The 13,205-nt window shown below is 39.9% G+C and overlaps 1 protein-coding gene across 3 annotated transcripts in view; it reads left to right on the plus strand.

Annotated features, from left to right (window-relative positions):
* LOC147902704 (protein TIC 56, chloroplastic-like) overlaps positions 1-4,446 on the plus strand; it is a 52,593-nt gene extending 48,147 nt beyond the window's left edge. Inside the window, exons 4-6 of one of the 3 annotated variants that reach the window (XM_087374248.1) lie at positions 2,180-2,342; positions 2,464-2,573; positions 4,347-4,446. In XM_087374248.1, coding sequence (XP_087230374.1) covers positions 2,180-2,342; positions 2,464-2,568 — 268 coding nt within the window. In that variant the 3' untranslated portion in view covers positions 2,569-2,573; positions 4,347-4,446. The other 2 variants (XM_087374246.1, XM_087374247.1) reach the window with 2 other exon arrangements.
* The last annotated feature ends 8,759 nt before the right edge of the window (positions 4,447-13,205 follow it).

Consider the following 13,205-nt stretch of genomic DNA (forward strand, 5'->3'; position numbering starts at 1 on the left):
GTCAAGATAGAAAGAGAAAAAAGAAGGAAAATATGAAATTACATGCCAGTAGTGGCAACATAAAGATAATAAAAAGTTGATCCCTTTTGAACTAGAAAACCATTGAGCGATGTAACGGTGCCATCAATAAAATGCAATTCTTTTGACCCTTTCGATTCTTCTTAACATAAGCAGGAAGACGAAACCTTTGTGTCACTGGCTCAGATCCTTGTTGCGCATAGGATGCATATCCTCGAGTGAATTTTTTTTTTCAAGTTCATGAGAAGATACCTGATTTCTCTCTCTTAGCTCGAGGTCTGATCCTTAGTACCATCACTAACTATATCCGAAGGAGAGATATCCATCTGCAAGTCTTTTGACTGCAATTGAATAACCCTAGAGGCCGGTTGAGACTCAGAATCAACCAAAAGAGATTGCCGAACTGAAGGGGGCTCCTGAGATCGGAAGCATCAATGTCAGAAGATGTTGAAGCAGTGGAGGATGAAGGAACATCAAGAGGAGCCAACCGAGACATCATTGGTGAGGCGCAAGCATAAGGGTGTCCTTGAAAGCCTGGAAGGGATTAGACAAAGTTACTGAAGGAGACAGTGTCCCAAGCTTTCCCATGAGATTGCACCCGTCTTCATTCTTTGTTATGCTTTGGCTGCTGTAACTTATCTGATTGGAGAGAAGTCGAAGGAATAGGCAAAGTGCCCTTCACATTATTAGATTGTCGTGAGGGTGAAGAGCAGCTTTGAGCAAAGTGACCAATTTGCCTGCACTTGTAACACGCATTCGGGAAGGAAGAAAACTGTAAAGGAATGCGAAATGGACATGCCAAGCCATAATCATGATCCGAACACGAATGTATGGGCTGCTCCATATCCCAGAGAATGCAAATTCTGATGTCCTACTCATGACCAAGTAATCCCACTTGGGAAGATGCAACACTCTCCCTAAAAGAGATGCAAGAGAGGAAATATGCGGAAGAAGAAGTACTGGCAAAGCTTTTAGAGTGACCCGGACAGGACAAAAATCCATGAGGTTCTTGGCTGGATCGAAAAGGGGATCCCACGGCATAGCATATGCAAAATAACCAGCACCATGAACCCTGCCATACTAATCAATTGGTACACAGTGTCCAGTGCAGGGAGCATTGTAAAATCCCTTGCCAAGAAGAACCAAAGATTCAATTTTATCCATACCAACCGCTGTTGTCGACCATGCCCACAACATAGAGACATTCATGATTCTCCCCATGAAATAGAGGCACACCCCATGCTGCTGCGTCTGGCAAATACTACTACGGAGGGACTCAGGAGAAAGAAATTAAGATAACCGCAAACATGAATCCTGAGCTTCCCCCACAAATTCCTCACACAGACGTCGAAGAAGGTCTAATTGAAGAGGTGATGAAGGACAAGTCGAGAAATCGAATCTGGCTGTCTTATCAGGCTGAACGGACGTGGAGTAGTGAGAAGCTCTCTTTTTTCTGCCTGAATCTTTGAAAGGCGAAGTCAGAACTACTTCAACGGTTAAAACGAGTTTTTGGGTAAAAAGATTAGAAGATGCCTTCAGCATCAAAGGAGGTGCTGCTGCCTTCAGCATCAAAGGAGTAGAAGCTGCCTTCGGCATCAAAGGAGGTGCTGCTGCGACAGACTGCAAGGAACAAGAGGCCATGGGGTCCACAGGAACAGAGGATGCCTGCAACAACGAAGGAGAGGGAGATTGGAAGCTACAGTCTGCATGAGGGTCCAACAGGGCAGGGAACGGTACCGACAAAGAAGAAGCTGTACAGGGCCGTGGGGATCCATGAAAACTTGAGATGCCTGTAGCAACGAAGCTGTACTGGAGGGCTGGATATCCAAAGGAGCTGTACATAGGGGTTGAGCACTCGAATGATCGTTTGGAGATGCATGTTTCCTGAAAGCAAGACACAATAATGTGCTGTCGTCTAGTCCTTGAAAACATGCAGTATCATGGATGGAAAGCATAATGAAGCCCCATCTTATTTTGCAGCATACTATATAAGCTACAGAACATACGATATGAACTTATTATTGAGGGAGCATATTATGTTTCGAACTTTCTTATTCTTATACAATAGTTTTGAACCTTCTTATTGGCGGCATATTATAGTGTTAGTTGTTTCGTGCATCTATCGTTGAAGTATGCTTATGTTCTCAATTTGTGTGTCCAGGAAGAGGTTGGCCCAAGAGATTCCTGGGCTCCGTCCATGGGAAGTGCTGGATATAGAGCAGCTAATGGATTTTATGACATACGGTGGGCGATGGTACCGTGGAGACCTGGGCTCTTTTACAACTAGAGCTGATTATGAGAAGGAATGGTTTGAGGATTTCAAGGTATGTTGTGTGGCTTTAGGACCCTGGTATAAGAGAGAAAGAATTGTAAATGAAATCTGGATTTTAGTCATTGTGTTGAATGTATAGCTTCAATTTAATCTTTGTCTGCATTGAATTTCAGGAAAAGTGGGATGGTTTATATGAAGATGTCCAAGATGTCTTTTCAAAGACAGATAAGAAGGCGTTTGCTGAAAATTACCGGAAGTTAACGAAGAAGTACAAATAGGAAAGGTATACTGGATTTGTAGGTTGTAAGCTGATGCTACTTCTGAATTCTCTTCTTAGCTTGCCATTAACAACTGCTTTCTTTAAGTGCTTCTAGTATATGTATGCATTGATGACTTGCATATTAGAAGAGATGTTATTTTTATCATAGAAAACCTTCTCCAATGTTAAATGTTTTTTTGGAGATTTTCTTCTGATTTTCATTGTAGCTTCATTCCTGTCATATGTCTGCTAGACTATGCTTTTTTTTTTAAATTTCCCCCCTAAAAGAGATTAAACCCTTTTGCTTGCCATTAATCCATTGTGCACTTATCCCAGCCTGATCCCACACACAGCATTATTACTTGTGCCACTTAATATTGTGATGAATTTCATGATGGTATTCTTCATAAGCAGAGCTCGTGGCTGAAGTACATTGACGAATACCAACCTCGACTGTGGACACTGCTCATATGATAATGCTTATTATGTTACTGTATCAAATAGTCGGTGTACCAAGGGAGTTAATATGCAAGAAGCTTCTCTTTTATAGGTTCGATGGCTGCTTCTCACTATTGGTCCAAGTCATGGGAGACGGTCTGGAAGAGAATAGCTGCATGCTAATTTACAACTACCTTACAGTGCAAGAAACTGCCAGTGCTCAATTTTTGTACCGAGTTTTAAAATAAGGAATGGATTTCAATTTGCCTCATAAAAATGGCATGACATGAAGACAATCAGCTTCATGAGGCTCCTTATTTGGACTGACAAAATGGCATAAACTGTGAGTATAGTATAGCTTTGCCATAGTCTTCCTCTTGTGAATGCCTGCTTAATTCAACTCGTGGTTGCACTTTGCCATCATAACCCCTCACAGAAGATGCTTGCTGCCTTTAGGTGTGCAGAAAAATGATGCTGAAACGATAAAAAGAGTTTTGAGCTGTTTAAAATCAGACGTGATTTCAGTATATGCTAGTATCACTCTTGTGGCGTCAAACATGGCATATACAGACCCCAACTAAGACATTAAAGAAGGCCTTACATTTATATGAAATAATATAAAAAAATTGGGGCGTCAAACATGGCGCATACAGACCTATCTATTTCCAACTAAGACTTTAAAGAATGCCTTACATTTATGTGAAATATTATAAAGAAATGAGGCCTCTATTTCTCTATGCACAAATGATACCATTGTTCTCAATGGTTCAGGAGTTGGTGATCTGTTATACACTTTTAAACGGCTAGCATTAGATGGGCGCTGGTTTCTGTTGGCCCATCATCCTACTGAGTTGAGCATTGTGTTTTCGGTTTGACAAGGAAAGTGTATCATCACAATGTTAGAATGTGGCTTGCTTACATTTTTGTTCTTCAAAAACATGCTGAGTGTTCTAGTTCTGCCAATTCACCATGGTGTCACTCTTTCTAGTGTTGCACCTCTAGTAGACAAAAAATCTGGTTATTTGCTCGTAGCTTTGATACATGCATTTTGTCTAGGTAAAGTTGATATGTCTATGGGATTTCTTCATATCTGTTGTAGATTGTTACTTGCTTAAAATATGATAAGTGGTGTAGTAAAACACGTTCATTAATTGATTGGTTTATGTTGGAATGGTTTTTATTTTCAAATTTCGAAGTCATTGCATACATGTGGTGTGCTTGTAGGATTTCTCTTTAATCTTAAAAAATAAAATTTTATTGGCTTGGTATGCACATAGGGAGTGCAAATGATCACTTTTCATCTTATTATGAGCTAACACAACAATTTTGCTTTGTTTTCTTGTGTATTGTTTGTAATAGGGATCACACATATTACAATATTGAGAGAAATATGGAGGATCCACAAAAATCAAGAGCCATTGTACTGATTATGTTGAATAATATGCTTTCAAAGCCCATAAAACATAATTCTTGAGTATCTAGCTCACTTTGTCGAAGTATGTGTGCAACCTTGGTAGGTTCTTTGATGACTAAATTTATTTCGTGTTTGAAAATGTCAACCAATTTGTTGCCCATAACAATGCTTTTACAATACCCTTGGACCCTAGAAAATGAATAAAAGTTATTGCACAAGCTCTACACAGGTGGTTAGCTAGAGACGATTTCACAAATTTTAAAAAACACGTGAAGGCCATATTTGAAGACCTTGTGGTTACAAAAGTGATGAAACTACAACTCTCATATTAAAGAAGCTTTGTGTCTAACTAAACAAGGGAATCGTAGCACAACTAGATCTTAGTTAAGTAAAAAAGTTTAACGAAGGACACGACTTTGAATATCAAGGGTTACTAGAAGACTATTCTTTTAAAGGATTCAATAAGTCTTACCTCGTCGTATTTTGTGATGTTGGGGTGGAGGTAGTGAGAAAGTTTAAAAACTAATTTTACATTCTTTCTAAATTAGCATAGTATGATTAAGCAAGTTGTAGGACATAGGTACTCCTCCTATAATAACAAAGAATATATTCCTTCATCAAAATGCGCTTTTGAAAGAATGTGGCTATGAAGAATTCTAGGTGAATTTGGTACAATCTAAGGAAAATCCATATGATCTTTTGTGATAGCATGAGCCAATTTCTTTATCAAAAAATCCAAAAGATCATAGGAAGGTGAAGCATATTGATATTTTTTAGTCCATCCATTTGAATCAAATTGAGGAAGGAGAATTTTGCTCCTTCCACTATTGCTTTGAAGAAAATTTGGCACAACTATTTATCAACGCATCGTCGAGGGGTAAATTTCAAGATTTCAAACAAAATCTACATAGAAATGATACCTTTGCTAAAGGAAAGCATTAGAATAGGTTATTTATATGGACTCATTGTGTACATAGGCTTGTGTGTGGATTATATTACTGATAAAGGGTATGGGGACCAAATCTATCTTATTCGTATGAATAATTTTCTCTCTCTTAATCGAGATATACTTGTAGGTTTTTGGTATATGTACTATCCATCTCTTGTGTGACCTACATTCTCTCTCTCTCTCTCTCTCTCTCTCTCATATCTCATTTTCTATCGAGACATTGCACTTAATCTCTGACGTATGATGAAGCATTTGCAACATTTGTAATGAGCACAATGGAGCATGGGAAGACAACATTCCATGGAGCATGGAAAGAGGACACTCCATGGATGGAAATGCTAGTATGAGAACTATCATATAGCTATGCTCACCAACAAGTGGTTGCTTAGTTATTCCTTCCTTCTTACACTTGAGGGTGTGATATGTTGGATTCTTGGATAAGACTTGTACCGATTGATTATCATAGTATATTGTCGTCGGTTTTGTGTCATCAAAATAATCTATTTTTGACAATAGCCTTACCACACATAGAGCTTCACATGCATCTATTGTGAGTGCTCTATATTATGCTTTTGTTGAAGACAAAAATAATTGGCTATTTGTTTGATAGTGATATAGCACCTTGGCCAAAGAAAAATGTGTATACTTGTGTGGATCTCTTGATCTCATGATCTCCTACATAGTCTTTTTAATAGTATCTATGCAATCTTAGATGACTTCCTCTAGATTTTATTCAAAAACTGGTTTGTACCTATACCTCAAGAATCTCTTGGCTACAATCCAATGAGACTATTTTGGATTTGCCATGATTTGTGCTAGTAAATTTATTGCATAATAAATATCTAGCCTTGAGATAATCGAAAATGTAAGGGATTTGATGAACTGCTAATAGTATTGTCATTGATTTTTAGGAATTTCTAGATCTTTGGTAAGTTCAAACTCCTCTCCATGGGAATGGGTGCAATCTTGCAATCTACCATATGAAGCTTCTTTTGGAGAATATTCACGTATTTTTATTGGCTCATAGAGGTGTGAGTTTCTACAAAACTCAATGCCAAGAAAATAGCAACTAATAAGTCCAAGATCTTTCATGGGAAACTCAATGCCAAGACAATAGTGGATAAGTCCAAGATCTTTCATGCGAAACTCTATAAATAAATTTTTCTTTAGTTTGATTATAATGAATCTCTCACTACTTTCTATCACAATCCGATAATCTACATACAAAAGTGCAATGGTAAGATCTTCCATGTGAACTTTATAGGAGAGAGAATGATCGATCTATCCTAGATCAACCACATCCTTGCTAGTTCTATTGTACCAACTTTTAGAAGCTTGCTTTAAGCCATAGAGACTTTCTTAAGGTGGAAAATTTCATCCCCTTTTCCTAATCAACATACCTTGATAGTTTTTGCATGTAAACTCCGTCTAAGTAACCCTTGAGAAATTTGACATCTTGTTGGTACACAATATGGCCAGAGATATATCTTTTTTTTTTGGAAATCCATCTTTGCTATTGGTGCATAAATCTCATCATAATCTTTAAAAAATTCATAAAATTTGTAGGCATATATTTATCTCGTATAACTTATATGAGAATATATGCATCTCGTATAGATTTGTAGGCATATATTCATCTCATATAATCTAAAAATTTTTATTTTTTTATTTTTTTGGTTTCTACAATGTCTTTGAATTCTCTAAATTTGTCAAAGACTCTAAGTTTAAATTTTAAAAAGTAGGTATCAAACAATATCTGCTATAGCCATCAATGAATAATAAGTGATCCATTCACAGTATTGGTTTGTGCATACCCTCATACATTGGAGTGCACCAAGTTAAGAGTTCCTCTTGCTCTAGTTTGTGCTTCTACCAAAGTTCTTTTTGGCTCACTTTCCAAAACAATACGCTTCACAAAACTTTTCAAGAAAGCCGAGTCTCAAAATTCCACTTGCCATATTCTGACGTTTGAGTTGTGTTGAATTTTGAAGTTGACATATCCATATCCTTTATTCACTAATTTTGAAAGTTGCATTGCTTGGCAATCTATTTTACATTGCATAATGATCTGATATTGATGCTAGTATTTTGAATAATCTACCTTCTTTAATTTCTTTTGCAACGAGTTGATATCCTTTGATTTTGTCTCTGATTAGGCATTGATTTCCATCAAAGATAACCCTATAATTTATTCTTTTCAATTGTCCAACTGACAAGAGATTCTTGCTAAGACTTTGAACATAGGGTACCAAATCTATGAATCCTTTGTGTCTTGTAAAGCTATCCAAGGGAATTTCCTTTTCCTTGCGTAGGAGGTGGTATATTATTAATTGCATAGATCACATTCTTGGATCCTTTCAAACCATTATTTATGTCTTGTCATATGAGATGATTAATCACTACCAATATACCCTTGGTCATGACCAATTTCTTATGCATTGTTTGACATGATGACTACATTTGCCTTTTGATTTTTTTAAAGGATGCATTTTTCCATCCATACTTTTAGTATGTTGACGTTCAATTGTGCACACTCCCCAAGGACTGATAACTTAGTGCTTGGTGACCGATGCGTGCACAGTGCTCAGTAGAAGGATGCTCTCTCTTGCACTTTGATGATTGCTTGGCTAGCGTTCTTACGGATGTAGAACCACATCAGAGAACTGATGGGGTTTGTGTTGCATGGGTGAAATCGTATGAAGAGAGCATGCAAACAACCAATATGAGCATTACTTGATGTGGCAGCAATGGAAGTAGAACTATTGGCAAAAGTTGAGTCTTGACAGTACAAGAACAAGGATAGGAGGCAAGGCAACTGGGGTAGGATCTTGAGCGATCTAGCATTCAAAGGGGACCAAGGAATCTAGCCAGATGCCAAGTGATACCTGGTCATGTACAACTATGGGCCAAAATCTCAATGTGCTTTCCCGTTGAAGACTTGCTAGAGTTGGTGGTCAAACGCTTTGGTGAACACCAATAGTAGACAATACATTGCGTGTTTAGTTGAATAACTAGCAACAACTACTAGCTATGAGTAGTTGTGGGGTATGTTGCCTGCACTCTTCTTGACTCCAATGAACTTTGACAAAAAACAAAAGAAGGGACATTCTAACTTGCAAAAAAACTTTTCCAGAAATGCTATCAAATGCTACATGTTTTGGTGATGTTTAGGAGGAATTGAATATAGTTTCTTGTAAATGGTGATATGAGAAGGGAAAAGTCTCAAGGAAAAATTATGATGATGTTAATGTTACTGCAAATTGGGCACATTTTTTGTGTAAACATGGTCACACCAATGCATTTGGAGTGACCCGAAACCCTCCAAAATTTTGATGCAAAATGTGGATCTTCCAACATCAGCAATGTGTCTGGAGGGCCCTTAAACCCCTAAAACAACTTTTTTTTTTTTTGCCTAGATCAAGCCTAATTTAGGCAAAAAAACCCCTTGAAAATGTCATTTCTCCCTCATTTAGAGTCCGATTTTGGTGATTCAAAAGTTATTTTTGGGGTTTGGAGTCTCTCCGGACGCATTAGCGATATCAAAATATCCAAATTCTACATCAATTTTTTGCTCCATGTTAGGGAAATTTTTTCGAATAACAAGTCATGCTAGCACATGTTCTAGCCTGCAAAAGAACTTTCCCATAAATGCAATGAAATGCTACATGTTTTGGTGTTGTTTAGGAGGAATTGAATGTAGTTGCTTATAGATGGTAATATGAGAAGGGAAAAGTCTCAAGGAAACATTATGATAATGTTGCATGTGATTTTGATAGATAGATTAGTCTTTTAATGATCATTATAATGATCATGTAAATTATTCACATGGCATTCATGGCAAATTTGAATGAAAAGCCTAAAATAAATGAATGGAAAGAAAAATGTTTAAAGTATGAGAGAAATGCACATTCTCATGTTTTGTCCCTCTTTCATGCATTAGACCTTTGTTCAAGCCAAGAAATTTTGCATTCGTTTTCATGCAAAATGAGGAGACAAGCCCCAAAGATAGAGGATGCCCTAAACATTCAATAATTTATGAGACAACTAAGAGTCTTCAAACTCAATGATGGTGATGATGCATGCGTCAACATATTGTTGCTTGTGAATGTAGTCCATCCATTTTTCTTGCTGGTTACAGACCGAGTAGTATGCCAACTCAGATATAGAAGACACTCTTTGCTAGCTTCAAGGATATACCTACTTGGCTACACCTATCAGAGACTTTGCCCAAGTATCCAAGCTATGTAGACATTAACGTGTACACACACAAATCATCCAAGTAAATAGTAATGAACTCAGTCAAGTTGTGTCAAAACATTTCTAACATGAATCTTTGGAAAGTTGATGGCATATTCTACAGTCCAAATGGCATGAACTTCGTGGTATACACATCCCATTTTGTAGTAAATGCAGCCTTTGATGACTGGTCCTTGGTGGCAATAGATATCTGACTATAGCCACTGTAGCCATCCACAAACAAATACATCTCGTGATCGGCAACTTGGTTCAAGATTCCATCTATTAATGAAATTGGGAACGGATGTGGTACAATTTGGGCTTTGAGTTTCCTATAGTCCATAAAAACTTAGAGTTTACCATTCTTCTTGGGTACTGCTATAATAGGAAATAATCAATCACTCATGTCAATGGCATAAATGAAACTTGTTCGAATTAGCTTGTCAAGTTTAGCCTTGACTTGCTTGGCATAATTTGGATTCATGTAGTAACATTGTTGCCTAATCTCTCCCTCCTCCTCCTCCTCCTCTCTCCTCCTCCTCCCTCCTCCTCCTCTCTCCTCTCTCTTCTTTCCCCCATGCTCTTACACCTTCTCTCTCTCCCACTCCTATGCTCCCCCTATACCCTTTGTTCCTCATTCCTTAAACTCCACGATCTATGAGGGAGATGAGTTCTCCACCATGTACTCTACCCTGAACCTTGGAACCTCCTTCTAAACCCTGGAACTCCTTCTAAACCCTGGAACTCCTTCTAAACCCTGGAACCTCCTTCTGGACCCTAGAACCTCCTTTTGAACCCTGGAACCTCCTTCTGAATCCTGGAACCTCCTTCTAAACCATGGAACTCCTTCTAAACCCTGGAACCTCCTTCTAACCTTGGAACTTGCTTCTGAACCCTGGAACCTCCTTCTAACCCTGGAACCTCCTTCTAACCCTTAAACTCCTCCTAAACCCTACAACCCCCAATGAAGGCGAAAGCCTTCATTACCTCAACCATGATGATACACGTTCCTTTTACACATGCATGCACTTTGTTTGCTTACCACACTTAAGCCTACGTCTCTCACCGGAACACGACTTGAGGTCCTAAGTTACATGTATACTACAACGACAACCCCAATATATCTGTAGGTGACAAAAAGCCTCGGAACCCTGCATACTGAGAGAACCCAGCTCTTCCTACGAAAGTAGTAGGAAAGAGCCAACATTTGGCGCCGTTGTCGGGGAGACTAGCGTCTCAAGTAGCGAGTAAACATACGTAGATATGTGTAAACAACAAACTACTTCAAACTTTCACGAACATAACACTCAAGGGCAAGGAGAGTAATTTTTTTTTCCCATTTCTAGCCAACCATATCTGCCCCAAGCATCAACCTTGGGTTAGTACCTTAAGAAATTTTCTTTATTTCTTAAATAGAAGCCACATGATAAACAATCATGCTAGGTATTGTACAGAAATGCGTAGAGCTTGCAATTTCGATCATTTCACCTTTTTGCAGAAAAGCAAACCGAGCTATCCATAAAGAGTTATGGCTCGGGAAGAGTTTGGGGTTAAACCCTAAACCTAAACCCTAAACCTAAACTCAAATCCTATAAAAACCAACTCCACCCCCTCATTGTTCATCTTTCACATTTTGCCTCCATTCTCTTCTTCATTCTGAGCCCTACGCAAGACACTCCTCCCTCTCCATCAACCACCACCTTACTCCCATCCTCACATTGTAAGTGACTTCGAGCCCATCTCACAGCGATAACCTAGCCATCCACCCACCGTCCATTGTTCCTCAACAATCCCATTAGATCGAGAAAGACTTGGAGAGCGTTCAGGTGACCACCTCTCCCTCCCTTTCGATTTTCGTCCGTTAAGTTTTTTATTTCTTCTCTCTCTTTTTCCCCCCCTCCCATTTCCACCTCCCCCTCCCCCTCCCCCCTCCATCTCCCCCTTCCCCCTCCATCTCCAACACCCCCTCCCTCTTTCCCTCCCCCCCCCCCTCTCTCTCTCTCTCTCTTTCCCTCCCCCCTCCATCTCCACCACCCCCTCCCCCTCCCCCTCCCCCCTCCATCTGCACCTCCCCCTCCCCCTCCATCTCCACCTCCCCCTCCCCCTCCCCCCTCCATCCCCACCACCTCCTCCCCCCTCCATCTCCACGTCCCCCTCTCCCTCCCCCCTCCGTTTCCACCACCACCACCCCCTCCCCCCTCCCCCCTCCATCTCCACCACCCCCTCCCTCTTTCTTTCTCTCTCTCTTACACTCTCTCTCTATTTCTCTCTCTCTCTCTCTCTCTTTCTCACTCTCTCACTCTCTCTCTCTTTCTCTCTCTCTCTCTCTCACTCTCTCTCTTTCTCACTCTCTCTCTTTCTCTTACACACTCTCTCTCTCTCTCTCTCTCTCTCTCTCTCTCTCTTACTCTCTTTTCCTCTCTCTCTTGTCTCTCTCTCTACTCTCTCTCTCTCACTCTCTCTCTCATTCTCTCGCCCTCCCCATTCTCCTGGGGCTTATTGGAGAACATGCTCAAAACGCCAACAACAAAATTGATGTCCGGTCTAGTGTTGCATAGATAGATGAGACTGCCGACCAACTTCCTATACCTCCCGATGTCTGCTGGTGGTGAGGCATCCTCCATAGATAGCCTCGCATTTACCTCCATAGGTGTAGCTATCCCCTTGCACTTGGACATACCAAATGCCTTCAAGATCTCCCTTGCATATTTCTGCTGAGAGATGAAGATCTTGCCTGGCTTTTGCCAGACTTCAATCCCCAAACAGTAGTGCATCAAGCCTGTCTGTCATCTCAAACTCTGTACTCAACGCCTTTCTAGTCTGCTGGATCATCTCTTCATAGTCACCTGTAATAAGGAGATCATCCATATATAGAACAATAATAGCGGATTTTCCACCTTTCCTATACACATACAAGTTAGCATATGAGGCACATCTTTTGAAGTTTAATTTATGAAAGAATTTGTCTATCCGTTAGTACCATGCTCTTGGGGCCTACTGTTTCAGCCCATACAAAGCCTTCGTTAGCTTACATACCTTGTTCTTAGAATGGGGGACCTCAAACCCAGGTGACTGAGCCACGTACACCTCCTCCTTGAGGTCACCATTCAAGAATGCTAATTTAACATCCATTTGATAAACTGGCCACTTTTTATGAGTAGCCACCGATAGTACTGTGCGAATAGTCATCATTCTGGCAGTTGGAGCAAAAGATTCCTTAAAATCAAACCCTTCAACCGACAAAAATCCTTGTGCAACCAATCTGGCTTTGTACTTTTGCAAAGTCCCATTGGCCTTGTACTTTACCTTCCAAACCCACTTGGTGCCAATAACCCTTCTATTAGGTGGTCGATCTACCAGCTCCCAAGTTTCATACTTCATGATGCTATCATATTCTATTTGCATAGCATTTTTCCAATCTCAGTCTGCAAGTGCTTCCTCCAAACTCGCAGGCTCCTTTACTTCTGCAATAATCTCAGCCATCAAGGCCATATTGACTATGTGAGCAGAAGCCTTCCTTTGCTCCTCGATTCTCTGAGACTGCCTTGGTCCATCTGCATGCTACTCAATAGACATAGGCATCTAGTTATCATGGTCGTAGAGTTGCCTTCAATGGCTT

This window comes from Dipteris shenzhenensis, chromosome 4 (genome assembly GCF_047967505.1).
Source record: "Dipteris shenzhenensis isolate YYH24624 ecotype China chromosome 4, Dip_SZ_1.0, whole genome shotgun sequence".
Lineage (NCBI taxonomy): Eukaryota > Viridiplantae > Streptophyta > Polypodiopsida > Gleicheniales > Dipteridaceae > Dipteris > Dipteris shenzhenensis.